At 39.6% G+C, this 25,242-nt stretch overlaps 1 protein-coding gene across 43 annotated transcripts in view; it reads right to left on the reverse strand.

Moving 5' to 3' along the window:
- RIMS2 (regulating synaptic membrane exocytosis 2) overlaps window positions 1–25,242 on the reverse strand; it is a 564,867-nt gene that overhangs the window by 410,003 nt on the left and 129,622 nt on the right. For 27 of the 43 annotated variants that reach the window (XM_056111697.1, XM_056111663.1, XM_056111766.1 and 24 more), the window contains one exon: window positions 22,609–22,620. The exons of the other annotated variants lie outside the window; for them this stretch is intronic. In XM_056111697.1, the coding sequence (XP_055967672.1) occupies window positions 22,609–22,620 (12 nt within the window). The remainder of the gene's footprint in view (window positions 1–22,608; window positions 22,621–25,242) is intronic. 43 annotated transcript variants of the gene reach the window in all.

The raw sequence follows: 25,242 nt of genomic DNA on the forward strand, positions 1-25,242 counted from the left end.
AAACTTGGAATTGATTCCTGTATAACAAATACTTGATTATTTCTTAATATTTTGTTAATCTGAGAATTTTTCAATATTATTCTGTTATTTAGTATTAAGTTTATATTTCTCCAAGAAAGTTTTAAAGAAAAAACAAGTCTTGAAACAGTGGGTGTACATAGACATGACAGTGAATGTGCCTGCAGTTACCAAAATTCCCCACTAGTCTGTGCTGTAATATTTGGAGCAAGCGATCCCTGTAAATTATTAACCTACTTTCCCTTAGAAATAAAATTTCAGTTTAAGATACAATAACTTTAATAAATTTCAAAAGAAACTTTAAAGACTGCCATGATTTCCTTTTATAAAATTTGATATTACTCATAATGCTTACCTCCCATCACAGAGTCACTGGCTCAAAGGTTCAATGGAATAAATAGGTAAACAGTTGATCATTTTCTTTTCCATCCTTTCGAAGAACTTACAAATTATGTGGCAATAAATTTATTTCAATATATTTTATGTAAAATTATTATTTAAAGCAGAAAAATAACAAGTTAATTTTTCTTAGAATAAATAGCACATTTATCCAGGTTTCATTTAAAATCTAAAACAGAAAATGGTCACTTCCAAAGAGGACATCTTATAAAAACTTAATTACAGGAAGGTTAACATGGGCTTGAAAAGACAATGTTTGTCCAAAATGAAGAACGGGGGCTGTGTACAACCAAGGACCTAGCCAACAAACTGTGCCAATATGAAAACCAACAGACATCACCATTCCAGGGGAGGATTTCTAAAGAGGGGTTGCTCAAAGTAGAAACCTCCATTTACCTGCTTCTTGAGTCTCACTGGTAAGTTTTTAAAACTTTAAGATAAATAGACAAAGTGAGCTGGGATCCCCCACGCCTTCTTACAGAAAACAGATTTCCAGGAGCTATGGACCATTCCTACTATGTGGACTTCCTTTTGCAAACTGTGCATCTTGCTCCCCAAACTAAAATTTTAATGGTATCACTAAATCACATGCAGACATCTGACCTACTTCAAAGGCAGAATACAACGTAAGGAAAGTTCAATTCTGTCCACTTGGGAAAGACTTTCTATTCTAGGACAGACCACCACAGTAACAAATTAAAAGTTCAGCCTTGGGCCTCAGAGATTACTCAATGGGACAGATTCTCCAGCACTGCAGGGACCCCCAAACACCACCACAGGTGAGTACCAAGACATGAGCAGGAAGGAACCTCCCAGCACCATCAGGTGTGGCCCAACCAATCAATAAAGAACAGCACCACCATATATCTCCGACCCAATGCACCTGTATTTTGAGTCTCCAGTAACAAGGCCAAACCTAAATTTGAGCAGACTTCACCTCAGGATTGCTCCATGCATAGTCTTACAGTTAATAACACAATTCTCCAACCTCTCTCCCAGTGTGCCACCAGAAAATTTTAGTTCTACTTTATTTTGGAGGGTGAAGGGGGCTCGCCCAGTGTTGCTCAAACATATGTGACACTGGGGATAGAACCCGGGACAGCTGCATGCAAGACAAACACTCTATCCACTGTACTTACTACCTCTCCAGCCCATTTGTCAATTCTTGGCATAAAATACATAAGATAGCTTCCATGCACACAGCTGGCTTTGGCTTGATTCCTGGCATTATAGGTGGTCTCCTGAGAAACTGTAGCACATTGTAGCACTGTCCTCCCATTGTTCATCAATTTGCTCGAGCGGGCACCAGTAATGTCTCCATTGTGAGACTTGTTTTTACTGTTTTGGGCATACTGAATACATCACGGGTAGTTTGCCAGGCTTTGCCATGCAGGCATGATACTCTCGGTAGCTTGCCGGGCTCTCCAAGAGGGGTGGAAGAATCGAACCCGGCTCAGCCCAGGTCGACTGCGTGCAAGGCTAGCGCCCTACCCACTGTGCTATCGCTCCAGCCCCTCCTGAGAAATACAAGGAGCAATTCCTCAGCATACAACCAGAAATAGCCCTTGAACAGCATCATGTTATGGCCCCCAAACCAACAACAAATAAATAAATGAAATAAAATCTCTTAATTGCTTGTTGATGGCATATGTGGCAAAGCACATGCCTAGCTGTATAAGGCCCTGCATTCAGTGCCCACCCCCCAAATTTCAGTTATTAATAAAATATTATAAAGTCTGGTGGGAATAAGCTCTCCAATAATTAATGCTTGCAATTTACTAAAGTATGCTCAGAGTTAAGAAAGGGTATGAGAATGCACGAGAAGCTACCTTCGGATAATAACCCTCTAGGAAAGGACTTGCACCATGAAAGAATGAATCTCTACAGAAACCCTGCAAGTCTCTGCTCTGGAGACAACAGTTGCCAGACAGTCACATGAAACCATCTCTCCAGAAGCAGCAAACACTCAAACCTGAAGAAAGTTAATGAGGTTCAGAGTAATAGTACAGTGGGTAGGGCATTTGCCTTGCACACAGTGAACAGGGTTCAATCCCTGGTTCAATCCTTGCACACAGTGAACCAGGGTTCAATCCCATAAGGTTCCTAAAGCCCCTCTTTGAGTGACCCCTAAATTCACTGCCAGGAGCAAGTCTTGAGAACTTCCAGTGTGCTCTTCCCTCCAAAAAGGAAAGTTATTGGATATTATAAGAAAAGGATATTATAAGAAAACTGATTCTTAACTTATTTATAAGCAGTAATCAAATCTGGCTTTTGGAGAACAAGTTCAAATTCATAATGCTAACACTAGGACCTCTCCTATAACAAAAAAACCTCTGCTCCACAGGTGAACAACTATAAAGATACCAGCTGGTTAAGTTCAATTTTATTAACCCTTTATAGTTATAGCTATACTTAGTATAGTGCAGCACAACTTCACTGCAAGCAGTACCCAGTGCACTCTTGCAAATTTGGGGATATACAAAAGACCTTACAGACTGAGCAATCGATAAGATAGTCCAAATCATTTCTCATTATACTGAAAATAGCATAATTGATGGAATTACACCACAAAAAGACTTGCCTAGTAATTAACTGGTGAAGAGATTGCAAAACTGTGATTATCCATATTCAGGTTGTTTGGGGCTCAGTTGGCAGTGCACAGGGTCTCCATGAATGAGCTGAATCACTCAGTAATCAATCACTAGAAACAATCTCATGAATGCTACCTGTTCTTTAAACCTCACATTGAGAAACTTGGATTTACTATATATATATATATATATATATATATATATATATACATACCCCCAAAGTTAAGTCTTGATGGCAGTATCATATTGATATCATTAAAATAAGAAATATTTGTATATTTCAATTAATTTATATATGTTTAATCACTGTAGCACTGCACTGTCCTCCCGTTGTTCATCGATTTGCTCGAGCGGGCCCCAGTAACGTCACCATTGTAAGACTTGTTGTTACTTTTGTTTTTGGCATATCTAATATGTCATGGGTAGCTTGCCAGGCTTTGCCGTGCGGGCAGGATACTCTCGGTAGCTTGTCGGGCTATAAAATTGTATTTATGCTATTTTAACCAACTGTGAGATAACTAATTATATCACATTAAGATCACATTAAAATTATCAAAACATGGTTTATAACGCAAAAGTAAAGAAAAACATTTTCAGGGAGTTTTGACTAATCTATTTGATGATGACTAATTTTGCCCATTAGCTCAAATGTTTCATATGAAATAAACTAAACATGAAATTCTTAAGATATTTATCAGATAATTTAAAGACTATTAAAAGGCAAAATCATTTTATAATATAAATGAGGACTGGCAGTGGTATCTAAAATAAACACTTTTCAATATTGCTTTAAACATATATTGCTTTAAACAAGCTATCTCGAAGGGGAAAATGTTGGACTAAATAACCAATAAGGTTTGCTACAGTGTGACAGAATAAATTAGTAACTGGGTAAATAAATCATTGTGTGAGCCTAGTGTTTTTAATTCTTAGCTCTGAACAAACTGAAGGAAATCTTAAGTGAGTAGTTAACTGATGAAGAATTTTTAATTTTTTGATTAAAATATTACTATTATATTTGTTTAATTGCATTTTGTCACTTAAATAGGAAAATCCAAAGAATTGAGTGACTAAAACCCTATTCACATCTACTTATCATCTGAATAAATTTGTTTGGTACTTATATCTTTTAAAACTAAAGAAATTGGGGACTAGAGAGCAGAGGGTAGGGCTCTGGCCCTCCTGAACACCACTGAGTGTGGCTCCAAAACAGTAAACAAAATAAAAATATAAAGATTAGAGGGGTCAAAGAGATAGCAAGAAGTGAATTTATATGGCTAGCATATGGTCCCCTTATGCCAGGCTGCCAGGTGCAGCCAGGTGGCCCCAGCGCATTTAGTTGTGGTTCTGGAGACCTCCAAGTACCACTGGTGTAATCAGGCTTTGCAGAGCCAACCAGCACCAACACAGCTAGCAGCCCCTCATATTGGACTGCCACCAAACTGGTGGAGAACTAACAGAGACCTCTGAACCTCTGAGCACTGCTTGGGGAGAAAAACAAATACATAAATATATACATGCATACATAAATACATAAAATAGAATTGATGCCGAATTCTGCTATTGCAAATAATATTGATATGGTTTTATAAATAAAGTTTAAAAGCTGCTGATTTCCAAGCTTACTATAAAGCTATACCCAAGAGCAGGGTGCTGCCATAAAAAGCCACAGACCGGATCTCACAGAACGATATGCCACAGACTGTCTCACTGGGGGCAATCCAGAGTGGAGTGAGTAAGTCCCCCATCTACCCCCAACAGAGTCCCAGCAGCCAACAACCTCCAGAATTCAATCGCCACTGGGTTCCTAGCCAATCTCCACAGACTCAGACGAACCTCGCAAATGCGTGAAACTGCTGAAAAATCCAGGTATGTGGGACTTGAGACTGAAATATCCAGGCTTGCATGAAGTTGAGAACAGGCGACCTCCCCTCATCTGTGTTTCCAGTAGCTTGGCAGTCACGCCTAGGAACTACCTCCTGTACCACTCAAGCTCATTAACAGCCATGATCCAGAGACTCCCAAATAAATCTCTCAGAAGAAAGCAACACAGAGATACCATAGAGATGCCTCCAGACCCCAAAGTCACTATCTAGTTTAAAAAATAATAATTAAATTAACCTCTAATCCTGGAGTGTGTGGCCACATTTATGGCTAGCATATGGCTAGCATATATATATATATATGTGTGTATATATATATATGTGTGTGTATATATATATATATATATACACACACACACACACACACACAACATGTTAGCAATCTCTTATACAAGGGTTTAATGGCTCCGGGGTGAAAAAAACAATCTTCACATATTTTCCTCTAAGGAAATTTTTTAACAAGTGATACAAAATAAATTATTTATGTCCTGCTTTGGGGGCAGAGTTTGGAGGTCAGGGTGGAAACATTCGAAATGTGGTGGTGGTAGGTGTAATGGTGGTGGGATTGGTGTTAGAATATTAAATGTAACAAATTACTGTGAACAATTTGATTTATAATAATTAAATTTTTAAAAAGCTACAGACCAACAGAATAGAGTGCAGAAATCAACCCTCATAGCCAAGTGATTTTTTTTTTGTATCACAACCAGTAGTATTCAGTAGGATTTACTCTTGGCTCGAACCATTCTTGGCAGGTCTCGGAGGACCATATGAGGTGGTAGGGACAGAACCCAGGTCAGTTGTGTGCAAGGCCAGCACCTCACCCACTGCACTCTCTCTGGCCTCTCAAGTGACTTTGGATAAGGGTATCAAGACTATTTCCATGGAGAAAGGCAACAACTGCTATTACAACTCCTCTGGTATTATGCAAAAGACTGAAGTTAGATCGATTCTTAACATCAGATATAAAAATAAACTCAAAGTAGATCAAAAACCCAAAGATGAGGTTTAAAACTATAGATCTTTAGAATATCACAAAGGGGTAAAGGTACAGAGCACTGGATATAGCGATGAGTCCTTAACATCTGACACCGACAGCACAGACAATCAGTAAAAATTATGAAACTGGACTTCATGAAAAATTTTAAATGCTGTACCACCAAATAACATTATCAACCTTATAAAAAAGAAACAATGTATGCAAATCATTAATCCTGACAAGTTATTAACATCAGCCTCACACCCACTAGGAGGACTACTGTAAAAGAAACAGGAAATAACATTGTTTGCAAAAATGTTGAGAAATCGGAGCCCTATACTCTATTTATAAGAATGCAAAATAGTTTAGTCACTGTAGAAAATAATATGGCAATTACTCAACATTTTTTACAAAGGATAATCATATGATTCAACAATTCCTCATCTGAATCGAAAGAATCAGAAGAATTAAAAGCAGGGACTCAAGGAAGTATTTGTCTACCCATATTCATAACATTACTCACAGTTAAAACACGGAAGCACCAAAAGTGTACATCAATGAGTAAGTGGGAAAGCAAATGTAATGTGTGTATGTACACACATCAGAGAAAATTACTGAGTCTCAAAAGAAAAGGAGCTCTGGGATATCAGAGAAAATACAAGAGGTAAGGCAGCTGACTCGTATGCAACCACAGAGGCTATACCCCTGGCATCACATATGGTCCCTGAGCACCCACAGCACCTGAGAACAAACCCAGAAACATCCCCTGAGCATCCCTGGGAGAGCCAAGGAGGGGAGAGGGAAGGTAGAGAAGGCAGGGCAGGGAAGAAAAGGTTGGGAGCAAATGAGGGAAGGTGAGAGGAAGAGAAGGCAGAGCAGAGATGGGCAGGAGAAGGCAGGGGGAAGACAGGGGAGGGAGAAGAGGTGAGGAGAAGGCAGGGGAGGAGAAGAGAAGTGAGGAAAGGAATGGAGGGGAGGAGAGGAGACAGAATTCTGACATATGTTACATACAAGACAAATAAGCCTTGCAAACATTGTGCAAAGTGAGATAAGTGAAAAGGACAAATGCTTTATGATCCCACTTTATATGAAGGACTTTGGTCAAAATCATAGAGACAAAAGTAGAATGGCGTTTCCATGGACTGAGGAAATGGGGAAAACGGGTAGTTATTATTTAGTGGTCACAGGATTCATGAATTCTCACTAGATTAAAAAGATATGAAGACAGATACTAGTGACAGCTACCAGATATTAGACATTTTGTAGCAGTAGGCTACACCTGAGGCATATGAAAGCAAATATTGTTTAAACAATGTATCATCATAAATAATAAGTTTTTGAGAGAACAGGGAAAAAAACCTCAACAATGGATGTTCTCACATCTATGGTAACTGAATTTCAACAGCAATTAACAACTTTCTTTTGACCATATCCTCTTCTCAAATATTTTTAAGCAAGTCAGTAGTTCCGGACTTCTGTCTTCTGTGCACTCTGTCTGGCCCTCATATGGGCTTTTAAGTGTATTTCTAGTGAACATTATCTTAAGCAGCAATTCCTTGCTTTTTCAACATCATAATAATTCTAATACTAGTTTTAACACAAGCCTCGTTAGCTGCCACCATCAACCAAGTAAGTTACCTTCAATATTAAGAAACTTAATGTGCTGACATTTTTAAAGCTGCATGAACAATTCAGCAGATTCTCTTCTGATGAATATCTAAAAATAAACACTGCATGAGAAAGTGAAGCCAGCTCCCAAAGTACATCCTGCTTGGCAGACCCACGTCCCAGGAGGTGGGGGGAGGGGGGATGCTGCCGATTCACGGACTGCCCGGCTCCGTTACTTACTGGCTGGCGAGCACAAATGCGGAGCTATTCTTAGAGAACCAATTTGGTCAGCTCCCAAGCTGATTACACTCTGGTGGGCTATCAGGTAGTCTGGAAGCTGCAAGCCCATCGAAATGAAGCACTGACCCTGAATTCCCATTGCCGGTTCTATTTACGGAGGTCTAGTAGGGAGCCCAAGACCAGCGCATACCCCTCTCACTGGAGCTCATTTTAATCTAGAGACACCATATAACAAAACAAGAACAGTCCTCAAAAGCATAACACAGCCCAGGACAAACAAGTACAGCACTTATAGAACAGATGTCTTTCGGGCCATAGTGATAGTACAGCACGTAGTGCATTTGCCTTGCATGCAGCCAACCTGGGTTCGATCCCCACCATCCCATATGGTCCCCCGAGCACCGCCAGGAGTAATTCCTAAGTGCAGAGCCAGGACTTAAACCCTTCACATCGCCAAGTGTGACCCAAAAAAGAAAAAAAAAGATGTTGTTCAAGATCAAAGAAGTACTCTGAGCCAGAAAGTCCTCAATTGGACATAAGGAAAGTACTCAACTCTGGTTCTACATACTCAAAAAGAATCCCTCGGAAGGCACTGAGACAGGAATGCATGAGAAACAACAATCATTACTCTTTTATTTGAATTTGGTTTTGGGCCACACCTGGCAATGCCTGGGGGTTACTCCTGTGTCTTGCACTCAGGAAATATCCTGGGAGTGTTTGGGGGACTATATGCAATGCCAGGGATTGAACCAAGATGAACCATGTGTAAGGCAAGCACCCTACCCACTATATTATTACTCCAGCCCCTGAAAATCACCACTTCTAATTATACTGCCCCCTTTTAGTTTCTAAGTTAACACCCAATGACTGGTCCAAAACCTGGAAAGCTGGGTGCCAGCAGAGCACAAGGGCCAGCCTCAAGGCAGTTGCTCTCACCTGATAGAACTGACACCACTTTTTAAATGTAAATAATACTTAAACGTAAACCAAACGGACTGAAATTAGAATTCTTTCAGCTCTGGTCTTTGTAATGCTGCTCTCTGGGTTCGTTTTTGAGTTATTGCTGTTCTTGTTTGTTTGTTGCTTTTTTGGGTCACACCCAGTGATGCTCAGGGATTACTCCTGGCTCTGCACTCAGGAATTACTCCTGATGGTGCTCAGGGGACTATATGAGATGCCAGGAATTGAACATAGGTCAGTGGTACACAAAACAAATGCCTTCTCCACCATCCCACTGCTCATTTTAATTTTTATCTTAGGGGATCTATTCTTTTTTCTTTTATCTACATATTTTGAGTTGAGAAGAGGAAAGATTTTGTGCCAGGAAATAATTCAGAGAGACAGCACAAGAGTAAGGTGCTACATGGTGGTTCAATTCCTAGCACTGCATATAGTCCCCCAACACTGCCCCAACTGTGCTCAGTGATTCCTGAGCACAGAACCAGGAGTCAGCCCTGATAATTGTTGGGTGTGAACCCAAAATCAAATGAAGTGAGTAAATAATAAAATCAGTCAAGAACTAAACTTGAGCCAAACACTGAATAAAGAGAAATCATTTTCTTAGATTCCTTCTAATCAACTCATAAGTGTTTATAAGTGAAAAACAATAGTGTAAAGTAAGAAGAGAAATCAAAGCCTGAGTCTCATCAATGTCAGAATATAGTTCTACATTACTTCACATTGCCAAGGAATGGGATTTAGTCATTTCTCATCAATGACGGACAGATGCTCATCTAGCGAAATTTCAAAGCTAGTCAAGGGCACCAGCCTCTTCAGGTTCTTGAAACTGAGAGAGCTGCTCCCAGGAGTAGACTTACGGCCGGGCTGAGGTGAAAGGGACAGGAAGGAGCCTGGGAGAGAGCAGGCCTGCAGATAATCCTGCCTTGGAGAGGAAACCAGGCAAAAGCCGTCTGCTGCTCTGCATCATAAACAATAGATGGTATCCAGGGAACAAGGCAAGAATCAAACATGCTAAATGCTTCAGGTGCTAACAGAAAGAAAACATGCAAGCAGATTCTAAATCTGGCAAACATATCCTTCAAAAATATGAACAAAGGGGGCATCTTTCAGACACATAAAAACTGAAATAGTTCATTCCAGCAGACCTAATGATAAAACGTGTTAAAAGATGTAGAGGCCATAGGAGAAAGAATATCTGATTTTGTAAAAAGTAAAAACACGTGAAGTGCCAGGGCGAGTGGCTGTCCTCAACAATGCTAAACTGCCCTTTCAATGCTGCTAAATTCCCAGGTGAGCACCCCAAAAAACAGGTGTCCCGCGAGGCAGCCAGTCTGTAGCTGCAAGACTCCAGCCCCAAACTCAGTCAGTCCCAATCCCTAGAAGTGCTGGGTTAAGTGCCTGGTCTCAGCAAAGCCAAGCTGCCCTTTCAATGTGCTCAATTCCCAGGTGAGTGCCCCCAAGACCAAGTACCCAGGAACACATTCTCCAGAGAGAGAGGCGGACAATTTGAGCTGCATGACCTCACCCCTCACTAGCATACAATGAATAAACCTGGAGTCATGCAATAAATACACAGACCTACTACAAGCACAATGGGAAAGCAACGTAGAACCCAACCATGCCTAGTGAATAAAAAGTGTGGCCCAGCAGACTCAACCCAGACTTACCAGCTACATACCATCTCAGATAAGGAATTTAGAAAGGAAGTGTTGAGGATGTTCAATGAACTCAAAGCAACAATGGTGCAGACAGCCAATAAAACACAAGATGATATGAGAACAGAACTGAGATGACTACAAGCAGAAGTAAAAGATCTAAAGAATTAGGTGTAATGAAAAACTCACTGGAAGACCTTAACAGCAGAGTAACAGCATCCAAGGAGTAATCAGTGAGCTCCAAGATGAGATGCATAAAACCTCTAGACAACAGCCGAAGATGGATAAAAGACTCAAAATAAATGGACAGCAGATGAGAGAACTTTGGGATGAATTCAAGAGAAACAACATAAGAGCATTACTTTTTAAGAGCTGCCAAAGATCTAATTTTATTTTTTTCATTTTTATGAAAAAGTAACCAATAAGTTTTTTAAATACTTTTACAATTATATCTGATTTCAATAACCACATGTCAGGAATTGCTGCAATTTTAAGAACATTATCTGCAAAAATAGTTCAATTGCTTACTATGTATCTGTGCTTAATTTATTTTTGGCAAACTATATTCAATCCTTGAGACAGCTCAAGTAAATTACCTTTATATTCTTCAATAACTGAATATTTTGAAACTTCATGCAAATATGACATTTTTATATCTAACTTCTATATCTAACATAAAGTGAAAAATATCTCAGGCTAAGCCACAACTGGGAATAGTTTTAAACACCTATGGTAATTAAAAGGTAAAGGCCCTCCCGTTGATCATCGATTTGCTCGAGCGGGCCCAGTAACGTCTCCATTGGAGACTTTGTTGTTACTGTGTCTGGCATATCGAATACTCTCGGTAGCTTGCCAGGCTCTCCGAGAGGGGCGGAGGAATCGAACGCGGGTCGGCCATGTTGGCTGCGTGCAAGGCAAATGCCCTACCGCTGTGCTATCGCTCCAGGCCCCTATGGTAATTATAAAGGTATAAATCACATAAGCATCAGCAGGTGCAGCCTGGGGTGGCCTCAGTATCCTAGCATGCAGAGCTTTCCTCTTCCTTGGCCCTTGCATTGGGCCACAACCTGACAGTCAGAACTGCTGAGAGGGGCACAGGACCTACCTCCTGCAGTGACACTCCCATCCCCCACCCAACAACAACAACAAAGAAAAAAGATGTTAGATACATATTAAAAGTATTCTAAGTACATATATGTGATACTTGTAACTCTATATAGAGAGAGAATATATAAATATATTATATAGAATATAGAGAAAACCTGCACATCAATAATAAAAGACAAAAATGAACTTTAAAAATAGGCAAAGTTTAAGCTGATATTCCCAGGAAAAAAAATCTTACACATGGCCAATACACACTAAGGATGCTCAGCATCACCTGTTACTAGGGAAGAGGAGACACAAACCAAAGTGCTTCACACTAGAGGACAGAGAAACTAGACTGAAAGCACCGAAACCATGAGGTTGCAGAGCGATCAGAATTTCGTCCACTGTTAGTCAAGGTATAAAACTCCACGTGAACTTTGAAACCAAACTTAATTAAAGTTAAATATATACCTCCCTGTGCTCCCCACCCCAACCCCCAGCAATTCTTCTTTTAGCTATTTGTCAAAGAGGAATGAATGAAAGTGTACGGCCATGAAATGAACCCAAACATAAATGTTCAGAGCAATTTTAAAACAAAATCAGTGGGGAAAATTGACTCGTTCTACAACAGGACAATTGTCAAACTATACCATATTCACACAACACAGTAACGGGGAGCAAACTATTGAAATGGTAAAAGCTGGATGGACTGGATGGAGAGAATGAAACATAAGCCACACTATCCAACCCCACAGCACAGATGTCTGGACAAGGGTGACTGGTGCCTGGGAGAAGGCGGTGAAGGGCCAACAGGCGCAAGTCCAAGTGAACTTCACAGGATGATGGAAATGTGAGATATCCTGATGAAAGTGATGGTTACAAAGAAAGATACAGATCTTCCCAAATTCATCCAATGATATTTAAATCTTGTACATTCTACTGTATTATTATTCAGTTTGGGGGAGTTGGAAAGGGTGGAATTTGGGGGCACACTTGGTGATGCTCATAGGCTACTCCTGGCTCAGTGCTTGGGTTTGTCCCAGTGGTACTCAGAGGACCATGTGGTAGCAGGGGTCGAACCCAGGCCTCCCACACAGAATGCATTCACTCCAGCCAACTGAGCTACCTCCCTGCCCCTGAAGTTCATTTTGGTTTTTTAAGGAAAATTGAAAAGAACAGCCAGGAAAGTTTTGCAAAGGAAAGTGGAGATGGGGAGAAACTAGCTCAAGTGATACAGTGATGAATTGGGTCTGGGAGTCATTTGATGGGACTAAGACAGTGGGAAGACAATTTTTATCTCCAAATGGTTTATAACTGTGCAAATGAGAAGATACTTAGAAAACTTTTAGTTTAATTTTATCTTTTAAACATTCTATATAGATGCCTCTTTCCACATCTCCAATCTCATATTGCCTATAGCTACGGTTACCACTTCCTCCACCACCCATTTAATATATGAGTGATCAGTGCTACAAGATTCTACTACCACACTGAAAATGGACAGTCATTATAATAGGTAATACTAGTACCAGCATTGGGGGGAGAAACATTCGGATATTAAGGAGATCAGAAGGAGAGCAGAATGCATATGTAGACCCCATATGAGAAAAAGGGTAGCCCATATACTTGCATATAAAAGAATAATTGCTCCATAAACAGTGTTATGGCAATTGAGCACTAATATAAAATAGATCCACTTATATTAATAGAAAATGGACCTATCCCTTATAACGTATTCCAAAAATATTATCTTAAATATTTTTTAAAAATTAACAGCTCTCGGGGCCGGAACGATAGCACAGTGGGTAGGGCGTTTGCCTTGCACGCGGCCAACCTGGGTTCGATCCCCTGCATCCCATATGGTCCCCCAAGCACCGCCAGGAGTAATTCCTGAGTGCAGAGCCAGGAATAACCCCTGAGCATCGCTGGGTGTGACCCAAAAAGAAAAAAAAATTAACAGCTCTCCCCTTAGTCCCCAAAAAACTCTGACTAGATAATGAGGAACTTTTTAGGAATCTTGCTGTAAAAAAAAAAAAATTCAGATGCTAAAATAAATCATAAGATTGACTATAAAGAAATTAAACATTTCTACATAAAAATAAAAAGAAGCATATATACCTAGGATATCTATGATATGCCATAAGGAATATAATCCTTTAACATATAAATAACTCATATATAAAGAAAAAGAAAAATGCTAGATAAATTAACAGGGCAGGAAGGTGGGTATGAAGAGAGCGACGCTCAGACAATGGTGGAGGGAAGCTAACACTGGTGGATGTGAGGGCTGGAATGCTCTAGGCAGGAAACCCCATCACTAACAGTACTTCAAGTCAAGGTGCCTCAAATAAAACTGTTAAAATACATAAACTTTCATTTAAAATAAATAAACTTTTCTTTGAAATAAATACAGTACAAATGAACAAATAATACTATAGAAGATGAGAAAATGCATGCTCATATGTCATAAAATATAAACCAGATGAAAGTCTCCCTTTAACACAGAAACTGAATTGTGTTTAAAAAGAAACCATGGTCAGTGGGACTTGGGTAAATACTTCATTATGTAGGTCCATTATATAAACTGATTAATCTAAAATAAAATGTCACAATCATGAACAATTTTGCAACTGTATATCTCATGATGCTTTGATAAATAAATAAAAAATAAAATATCAATTCAATGGGACTTTCCAGTAAATACATCAGAGGTTTTCATTCTCTTTATTTTTCTTGAATTTTACCAAAAACAAAAGCCTTCCTTTCAGACACACTACAGAGCCTATCTTCATCTTTAGAAATAAGAATCTTACTTGAATATACTTAAAGGTTTTAGAAAGAAGAGGCTGGAGCAATAACACAGTGGGTAGGGCGTTTGCCCTGCACACGGCCAACCCGGGTTCAATTCCCAGCATCCCATATGGTCCTTAGCACCACCAGGAGTGATTCCTGAGTGCATGAGCCAGAAGTGAACCCCTGTGCATTGCCTGGTATGACCCCAAAAGCAAAAAAAAAAAAGGTTTTAGAAGGATGTGAAACAACATTTTGAAAATAATGCATGACCCCATTAAACAAAACATGGCTACCAGTGATGGTACATAAATTTGTACTTATCACTTAAGGCATAACCGACTTCTCAGGCAACTTGCAAGACAAGCTGTTTCTAAATGTTCTTCTGGGAAAATAAACAGGCAAAATTATCACAAACATTTGTAAAGGAATGGAATTGCGAAGAGCCTTTTTCCCCTTTTCTGCCTATTCTAGATCTTTTGTTCTCCAAACTCCCATTTAAAAACATAATGGAACTTGCAGTGTTTGATAATCCATCTTGTTTCAATATGAGAATATTAATAAAAGCACTTTTGATGATTTCCAGACTCAAGCAAAATGCAGCCGTTTGCTCCTCTCTGGAAGCCTGAAGAGACGGGACAAAGGGAAGGAAGCATGAATGGCTCTGAACATGAAAAGATGCGCTGCATCACTCACAGTCGGATAAATGCAAATGAAAAATCACAGCAAAATTGGCAAAGATTAAACAAAAGGGGGTGCTTGAGGTTGTCAAGGATGTAGAAACAAACACTCCTTCGCACTTAGTGCTAGTGGGAGTGTAAACTAAGACAAACTTCTGAGAGGGCAATCTGACACACTCACTGAAATATGAAACGTCTGCAATCCCACCCCAAGGAATGAGTCCTACAGGTATGCACGCCCTTATGAAATATGACATGTGTGCATACATATTTATAACAGTCAAAGAGTCAATAGAATCTGGTTAAATAAATGCTGGAGTACTCATGCAAAATAACAAAGAATTCATTAAGATAAATGTGATAATTTTCTATGCATCAATATAAAGTCTTCCAAGATACAAAATCAAGAGGCAGAATATTTCTGTCTATATATAATATTTCACAGACTATATTAAAACAAAATGGTAATTGGTTGCCTGTAACTAAAAGTTTGGAAAATGGGGGACCTAGGGACCAGGGTTCTTACACTTTTGTATTCTTTAAAATTTGTATCTAGTCTCTATATATACATGTTCAAATAAATAACAATTTTTTATAAATAAAGCCCTTCCAGAAAGTAGTGAGTGGTCGCAAGTCAATCTAAAACAAATAAACTCCTGGAGAATAAAGTAATTCACATTTAAAGGTTTAGGAACAGATTACTTAATAAATGCTAGCTGTTATTGGGGGGGGGGGGGCGAGCAGTGTACTGAAGGTGTTTGGGCCATGTCTGGCTGCACTCAGAATCCCTCCTGGTAGGCTCCAGGGGCAATATGGGATGCCGGAGGTTGAACCCTGGCCGGCTATGTGCAAGGCAAGCACCCTACCACTGTACTATCACTCCAACCCCAAGTAGCTAGCTGTTTTTATTAATAAACATTGCTTCCTTGGTTTCCTAAAATGTCTTCAACCTCAGAAGCATTACCTTTCCTCCCAGTCACTCTTCAGCATATCAGTACAAATATGATTCAGTACACAAATCAAGTTATAGTCTTGAATATCTCTTTACATCTTCTTTAGTCAAAAACTAAACTATCAGTTTTAACTGTAAATTCTATCACCCCCACAGCCACTTACACTTTCTCCTATTTAAGAAGCTCATAAACCCTCATTGTTGTCATTTAGTAGCTAAGGGAATGCCACCAGGATTTTTTTTAAGCTAGAGCTCATTTTTACTTATAGATAAGAATATAACAGTATAACTGACTGAAATAATGATCAAATCAAAAGATAAAAATGTAGCAAAATACAAAATTAAAAAGCAAGCCCTTCCTGTGCTCCTGAAGTTATTTACAGGTCGGGAATGTGCTCAGTTTTTAGGCAGAGCATATGTTTTGTTTGTATGCTGCCCTAGGTTTGATCCCTGATAGCACTGTAGCACTGTCCTCACGTTGTTTATCGATTTGCTCAAGCAGGCACCAGTAATGGTCTCCATTGTGAGACTTGTTACTGTTTTTTGGCGTATCGAATACACCACGGGGAGCTTGCCAAGCTCTGCCGTGCAGGCAGGATACTCTCCATAGCTTGCCGGGCTCACCAAGAAGGACTGAGGAATCAAACCCAGGTCGGCTGCGTGCAAGGCAAACGCCCTACCCACTGTACTATCGCTTCCAGCCCTTGATCCCTGGTACCAACAAAAATAAATAAATAAATAAATAAATAAATAAATAAATAAAATTTATGCTGCAATTGTGAATATATCTTGCCATCTCTCCAAGACCTTGGGGTCTACGATAGCCACCTGATAGTCACTTCAAAGGTTCTTAGTAACATCAAGCTCTCTAAATAGAATTTCGATGTATTATCTTTTATCAAAATTTCCATATCTTTTACAATTCCCCCTTTTGTGTGTCAGGGGGAGATTTAGGCCACACCAGGAGGTGATCATGGCTTACTTCTGGCCCTGCACTCAGGAATCACTCTGGCAGTGCTCAGGTAACCTTAAGCAGTGCTGGGAACTGAACTAGATTTGGCCAGATACAAGCCAAGAACTGAAACCACCATATTATCTCTCCCAGGCCCTAAAATTCCCTCTTAAGATACAGTCCTTTAGGATGTTATACATATTTTGTTTTAAATACTTTCAGTGTGAGGTGGTTTTATAGTTGTTTACTTTTTGTAAAAGACCTGAGTCAGCAGGGCTGGAGCGATAGCACAACGGGTAAGGTGTTTGCCTGGCATGCGGCTAACCTGGGTTCAATTCCCAGCATCCCATATGAAACCCTGAGCACCACCAGGAGTAATTCATGATTGCAGAGCCAGCAGTAACCCCTCTACTTTGCTGGGTGTGATAAAAAAAAAAACCCTGAGCCAGAATTTTGACATTTGTTTATTGGGAGCACACCTGGCAGTGCTCTCTGGCTTCTCCTGGTTTGGTGCCTGGTGACTGCTCACTGGCAATTGTGCCTGTAGGACCATCTGGTGCCAAGGTTCAAATCCATGCTCTCCATGCGCCCCAGTCCTTTGAGCCATAATTCCAGCTGAAAGTCAGATTTTTGAAGTTCAAGTGTTCATTTACTCAGAGGAAAGAGATAATTAGTGATGATGTGTTAAAATTTTTATTATAAATTTTCATCACACTTCAAAAGTATATAGTCAAATACTCCGCAGCCTCTGTTTTTACTAAAAACATTCTGCTTTCTAGATACTTTCCTATATTCCTAGTCAATGGTATGGTATCTAAAGACTAGTTCAAATTACCTTTTTATGCCTGATGAAACACTTGGTGGTTTTCCTGCTGAACCTGCTAAGAACTGTGATCTAGAGTCAAAGGAATAAATAGGACAGGGGACCTTGCCTGTAACCAATCCCAGTTGGACCTCTAGCCCTGAATTTCTCCCCAATCATTGCCAGAGCAAAACTTGAGCACAGACATAAAAGTAGCCCCCAAGCACTACTGGATTTGACCCAAATCCTGTCCCCCTCCTTCCACACACACTCATACACAAAAAGAGATTTATGATCTATTTCAGGCTTACAACAAAAGAACAGTAGCAGTGGTATTTAAACTTGTAACGTTATTTTAAGAATTGGCTGATACTGCCTTTGACTCAGCTTTTAGAACACTTAAATTAAGGTCACTTATGTGTTAAAAAAAAATGCTAGAGCCAGGCTAGAGAGAGTTGGCTCAACAAGCTGAGAGCATGCTTTGCATGCTGGATGTCCCAGTCCACACCTCTGCACCTCCGGTCCCCTGAATGCCAGTGGGACTGACCGCCAAGCATAGAGCCAGGAAGAATCCCTCCAAAAACAAAACAAGAAATAATAAACAAATTAATCTGCCATTGTCAAGACTTCAGCTCCACAGAGTTATCGCCCAGGAAAACAAAATCAGTCACATATACCATAACTTGAAAAATGTTCTTAAGTAACTGTTAAATTGCAACTCCAAACAAGTATAACTGTGGACAGCAAGAAAACTGCCAAGGGTGTGGGAGTCTCTACATGTGCCATCGGGTTGCAATGAAAATGAACAGAGTTCAGAAGAGCAGGGCGCGAACTGTGAAAAACACCACAGTCTTCTATCAGGTTCCACACCCTCACATCAGTAACAATAACCATTAACAACATTTTGTTTTTGTACTAAAAGTTATGGACTTGCCAAAAATGAGTAAATTTTCTATTTATTACTATCTCAAGAGAGATTGGCATTCTAAGAACAGTCATAACAGGTGCAAAAAGGGAAAACAGGAAGCTAAGTTCCCTAAGTACTCTTTACATGAAAATAATATCGTCTCTAGACAATGAAACAAATATAATTTGTTCCCCCAAACTATATTTTTATTATGTTCTCACTAGACATGAGATCTGTGTTTATTAAAAACATATAAGGTTACAAATTCTAACAGAAAAGCAAATATATTTAAACACAGAAATTGAGTTTTCTCGTTTTTCTACATGACCTCAAATCTGCAAAACATTCAAGTATATTTTTTAAATAAAAATAATTTGGGGGGACTGGGGAAATAATAAAGTATACTGCAGAGTCCAACCTGGGTTCAGTCCCCAGCATCCCATATAGTCCCCCAAGCCTTGTCAGAAGTGATCCCTGAGTGCAGAACCAGGATTGAACCCTGGGTGTAACCAAAAAAAAAAAAAAAAAGAAAGAAAAAATGTCAAGTCTCCCTACTTTTATTCTATTTAAGATAGAATATATTCATATTAAAAGTATCCCAGGGGACAGGAGAGATATTCAGCAGGTAGGACACTTGCCTTGCACACAGCTGACCCAAGCTCCATTCCTCACACCAGATATGGTAACTCAAGTACCACCAGGAATAATCCCTGAGCACAGAGACTACAGTAACCTCTGAGCATTGCCAGTGTGACCCCAAAATTAAACAAAACAAAAAAGAATATCCCCTCTACAACCAACATCTTAATATTAGTTTACTGTTTGCCAATGGAAGTAAATTGCATGTACTACATGAACAGCTATGAACCTGAGTGCTGAGTCTTTAACAGAGGCAAAAACAGACCAAAAATCCAGGCAATGATAACCAGGCACTTGAAGAAGCTGGGTCTGACCTTCTGAAGCACAACTCCAGATATCTGCATGGATTCCCCACTGCACCATTCCACTAAAGTGGTGGGAGAAATGTTATTTGGTTCAAAGAGAAAATCTCACCACTGGGGGCAGAAGCAAATTGGGAGAAAAGCTTCCAGTGGTGTCAGATCAGTGATTTAACGATATCAGCTCTGATGACTTCTGGCTTTCTCTAATCTTCACTGGCTGTGGGGAGCTCAATGAATTTGAAAGAGTGGCAATTACTTCTTGCTCTTTTATCCTGACTCCTAGAAGTTCTCATGTCACTGTCACTGCCACTGTCCTCCCATTGTTCATCGATTTGCTCGAGCGGGCTCAGTAACACTGTAAAACTTGTTGTTACTGTGTTTGGCATATCGAATACATCACAGGTAGCTTGTCAGGCTTTGCCATGTGGACGAGATACTCTCGGTAGCTTGCTGGGCTCTCTGAGAGGGACGGAGGAATCGAAGGTGGAGGAATCGAACACCGGTTGGCCCAGTTGGAAGTTCTCATGCATTTTTCTTTTTTCTTTTTCCTCTCATTGGCTAGAACCATAGCATTCCCACTTAACTATTTTCAAGGAAAGCTTAAAACATTTCTCAATTTTTCCCCCAGTTTTTCAAATCTCTGGCAAGGTTTCAAATCCCTATGTTCTTTCAACTATTTAACATTCCATATAAACTTTCTTTTATTTGTTTGGTTTTAATTGTGGTTTGGGGGGTCATACCCAGTGGTGCTTATGGCTTAATTCTGGCTCTGTGCTCAGGGATCACTCCTGGCAGGGGAACAAACCACGGTCAACCACATGCAAGGCAAGTGCCTTACCTGCTGTATTATCACTCTGGCCCATCCATACAGAACATTTTCCATGTAACATATTCACCGCCTCCCAGAAGAAGGCAATCCCATTGTCTCATCCAACTATTAAATCCCCTCTGAATCCAGGATCTCTGAAGCAGAGCAAACCATAGCATTATGGTCAAGTGTGGATCATCAGGAACCACTGACCTATCCAATGAAAGATATGTTCTATATCCCCAACACACCCCACTATAAGACAATGGAGATAGAACATGAGTAACTTCAACAAAAACGCTAGCTCAGAAGCAGGAAGAATGAGAAATACACTTTGGTCAACTGACCATTCAAGGTACACAACAGCCAATGAACAATGATGAAACAAAGCTACAGGAAGCCTATTTTGATCTCTGCAGTCATCCTACCCGGCAGGTCCTGGTTCAATTCTCTAGAAGCTCTCTTGACCACTGTCACTCATATTCCCTGGTTTTGCCTTTTGGGAGGATGTTCCCATCTAGTGCTCTCCCTGTCAATGTGTGAGGCGGGCGCTGAGTAAACCCTTCTTGCACAAACTGGTAACGTGAGTTCAGTGATTATATAAACCATTTTCATCACTATTTGAAGGTCCTATTATACTTGCTACTCAGTGTCATTAAGAGACCTGTTCAATTTTATTTGCAATATTTCATATAAAGATAATGTTATTTTATGTTTGTCAATGAATGGTCTTTGTAGGGGAGGGTCACACCCAGAGGTGCTCAAGGCTTACTCCTGGTTATCTGCACAGGGATCATTCCTGGCAGGGCTCCGAGAACCATATGGGGTGCCTAGGATAAAATCCGGGTCAGCCATGTGCAAGGCAGGTGCCCTACTCGCAGTACTTTCTAGCCCGTTTGTTCATTTTTGGCTTAAAATACAGACTGTCACATGATGAAATCGTGTCAATACATAAATGTCGTTTCTATAATTGGGTTATTGTGAGATGTCTCATTTCTGGGACAGGTGTCAGGACTCATTATGAAAACACTGCAAACATTCAAACTCTGCATCCTTGGACACAAGGGCGTCTCTGGAGACTGCACGAGCTTTCAACTGCACTTCTGGAGTCACTGAGGGAATCTGGCTGGTAGGGAGTGGGTGGGCTCTCCAGGGACCCCGCCCTGAGTGAGAAGGATGTACCTGACATGTCTGCAGTAATTGACTGTACTTAAAAACTGTCTCAAAAGTTTAGTGTAACTGTGTAACTTTCATTGGTTAAAAAGGAAAAGTCTGCATAGTATCTTTTTTTTTTCCACTCAGGGATTTAATCCCAAAACCACATTGTTCTTTGCCAGCACCTACATTATCCCTAAACTAGCCACTGAGACTGAGAAGAATAACAAGACTCCGCTTGATCAAAACCAAGGCAGGCACTGTTTGGAAGATCTCAGCAGAAGGATGTTCCCTTTGTGTATGATGCCAATCTGAATTTAGAAAACTTAAAAAAACCTCAAGTTTCATCTGACTCATCAAAAAGACTCAGAATAGGACACTTTCATCCCTGTTTGCAGATACACAACAAAGTCCAGGGCAGATCCCTATTCAAATAACAATGGATTTAAAAGAGTGGCAATTACTTCTTGCTCTTTTATCCTGACTCCTAGAAGTTCTCATGTCACTGTCACTGTCCTCCCATTGTTCATCGATTTGCTCGAGTGGACATATGCAACTAAACCCTAGGTTGCAGAGAAGTCCTCTATGCCTAATATTAGAATAATTATATCTATATTCACTATCAAATTTATGATTGATATTTCACCAACCTCTGGAACACCATTAAGAAGAATAAAATACATTAAATACTTATTACAAATAAGTACATTAAATACTTATTTGTAATAAGTATCCAATGTACTTTATTAATGTACATAGAAAAATTTATGCCCAATGCTATTGACTCATCATTACAAAGATTAAATCTTCCTAGCAACTCAGAATTTTCTTTTAAAAATTTGGACCAGTTCAATGATAATTTCACAGAATTATACCATGTTAGTTTATGCAATGCCTTCATTAAGTTTAAGGAATTTTCATTACAGGACTAAAGAAAATGCTATGAGACATCATTAAAAGAAATAATAAATTATAAAGATGTAAGCCTGTTTAAGAACCAAAGTTATCAATTTTCATCTGTAATACATGTTTCTAATAAAATCAGCATGCTTAAGGTCTGTCTTATGTCTATTAATTATCATGCACTAAACTATAAATATGTTTAGAAGCATATAAATTAAACACAGCTATAAAATTAAATTTAGCAGTAACAATAATAAGAAAAAAATAATATTAGACAGGAAAAAAAAGACTCTAACCACTTTGTCCTCCTGGTGTGAATGTCCACGAAAGCAAGTTAGAAAGGACAGAAAAGACAAAATGAAAAAGAAATAATTAATTTAATTCTTAAAACAAATATAAACTAAAGCAAGAGCATGCTATATGCTAGAATTTATCAAGAAATTCAAACAGAATCAATTCTATAAAAGCCATTAAATAAACAAATATCAGAAAAGAGAAAATGTTCTTTCAACAAATAGAATCCTAATTAAACATTTGGTTATCTTAATGAGAATAAACTTTAAAATATAAAGAAAAGTTTTTATGTATATAAACATGAAAGATAGCATCACTGTTAGTTTTAATTTCATCTTATAGCATCAAAATTAGAAAAAATATAATTTTATGAGTTATTTATATTTATAGCATAAAAATTAGAAAAAATATAATTTTATATGACTTATTTATATTTCTAAAAGTTTTTTCTGGTCCCATTGACTAATAAATTTTCTAAATTGGAAAATGTCATCAGAGATAAAATATCACTGATTACAACTGATTATTATAAATCACAATTTCTCAATATTTGTAAAGTGGGGAAAAAAGAATAAGATATGATTAAGATCAAAACAACACAGGGAGAGCCTAAACTTTAACTCAAATGCTACATCTTTTCATTTGAAACAATGATAATAAAATGCAATAATAAAGATCTGATATGTTATAAGAACTTACATAAATTAAAAATCAAAATCAAAACATGTTTTAAGTGTGGGAGGGATACTGGGATCCATGGTGGTGGAAAATGGGCTCTGGTGGAGGGGTGGGTATTTGATCATTGTATAATCGAAACCCAAGCACAAAAATTTGTAAATCTACAACTGTACCTCATGGTGTTTCACTAATAAAAATTTAAAATAAATAAATAAAAGGTAAAAAAAACAACATGTTTTAAGATATTACTGTTTCTCCAGTGGCAGCATAGCACATGACAGAAGGATAGAACTGAATTATACTGAAATACAGGCTGTTAGAGACTATCAGACAGATCTGTCTTAAAATTCTGCCTTTTTTAAGCAACAACTCTAGCTGGAATCTATGTAATTTCCTTACACTTACTAAGCCTGTACTTTCTTATCTATAAAGTAGAGAGTAAAGGTTGACTTTCAGGAATTGGGTTTAAAATGACATGAAAAGCCCTCAGGACAATGACACTGTTTTCTAATCAGCTTCTCTGGTCAAGTACATCCATTGCATGGAAGGATGTAGTGCACCTTCTTGACACTGTACCCTTGATGGCTTCATTTCTACAAATGTTAAAACTGAAACTACTACTCATAATCTAAGTCATCTACAGCTAACCATTCAGTCAAAAAAAAAATTGTTGGGGCCGGAGCGATAGCACAGCAGGTAGGGCGTTTGCCTTGCAGGCAGCCGAGCAGGGTTCAATCCCGGAATCCCATATGGTCCCCTGAGCACTGACAGGAGCACTGCCAGGAGTAGTGCAGGGCCAGAAGTAACCCCTAAGCATTGCTGGGTGTGACCCAAAAAGGAAAAAAAAAGATTTTTGTTAAGTCCTTTACAAAGTATTCATTAAGATGTAGAAGGCACTTACATTAGATGTCAGAAACATAACATTTATGTCATTTTATATGCCCTCCAGGAACTAAGTGAAGTAAGAGAGAAACAAATCATTACAGAAGAGAAATGTTTTGAAAGCAAAGGAGTAACGAAGAGCTTGGTAAGTAATACAAGTGAAAGAGGAAAACGCAGGCCTTGGAGACAGAGGATTGAGAGGGCATCCCCAAGAGAGCTGGTTAGGGCTAGGCCAAGCCTCACCTGCTCTTGCCAGCTTCCACTGTGAGATCAAAGCTACACAGTTAACTCAGAAGTCAACTTGAAAGATGACATGGGAAGGTAGGAATGGCCCTGCAGGGCAAATAAGCAGAAAGCAGCCGTTAAGGTGCTAAGCTTCACCCAGAATGCTAACAGGAGGAAGCTGTGCTGTGGGAACCCTCACCCTGGGGAACAGAGAGAGTCCGGTCAGCCCCTCCATGGAGAGTAGAAAGAAGGGAAGGAGGTTCGGGAAAGCCTCAGGCAAGTGGAAACCGAGATTAAGCTCTCAGCAAGCAGACTCACTGGCCTTACGACCCAGAGGAGCAACAGTGACCAGAAAAGTGCCTGATCCACAGGGCACATCAAGGCTCTCAAGAAAATCAAAACAATCAAGACTGATCAGCCTTGATTGTTTTGTGGGAGTGGCCAGCGGTGCCATCTTGGAGGCCTTTCACCACCCAGCAGAGGACAAAATGGAAACCCATTCTCCAGACCCCTAGACCCAAAGGGTCAATTCCAGAGGAGGCCCCTCTGCACCTCCAGCAAGCAGCTGAGAGCAGCAATGAACAATGGTTTCACCCCCATGGACCAACATCCCAGAATCCTGCTCCCCACCTCGAACCTCCTGAGACAAAACCCAACTCTTCGAGGGAATGCCTGTCCGCTGCCTCCACTCTTCTGCTGACCTACAGCTAGTCAGGCTGTCTCTACAAGGATAAAGTTGCACTTCCACACCAGGAGACTTGACTTCCTAGCCTTCTTCCCAGCTGGCCCGGCACCATTCCCCAGCCACAGCCCCTATGGCCATAGGGACACAGCTCAGTGGACTGAAGGAC

The sequence above is a fragment of the Sorex fumeus genome, unplaced genomic scaffold (assembly GCF_029834395.1).
Source record: "Sorex fumeus unplaced genomic scaffold, SorFum_2.1 ptg000002l, whole genome shotgun sequence".
Taxonomy (NCBI): domain Eukaryota; kingdom Metazoa; phylum Chordata; class Mammalia; order Eulipotyphla; family Soricidae; genus Sorex; species Sorex fumeus.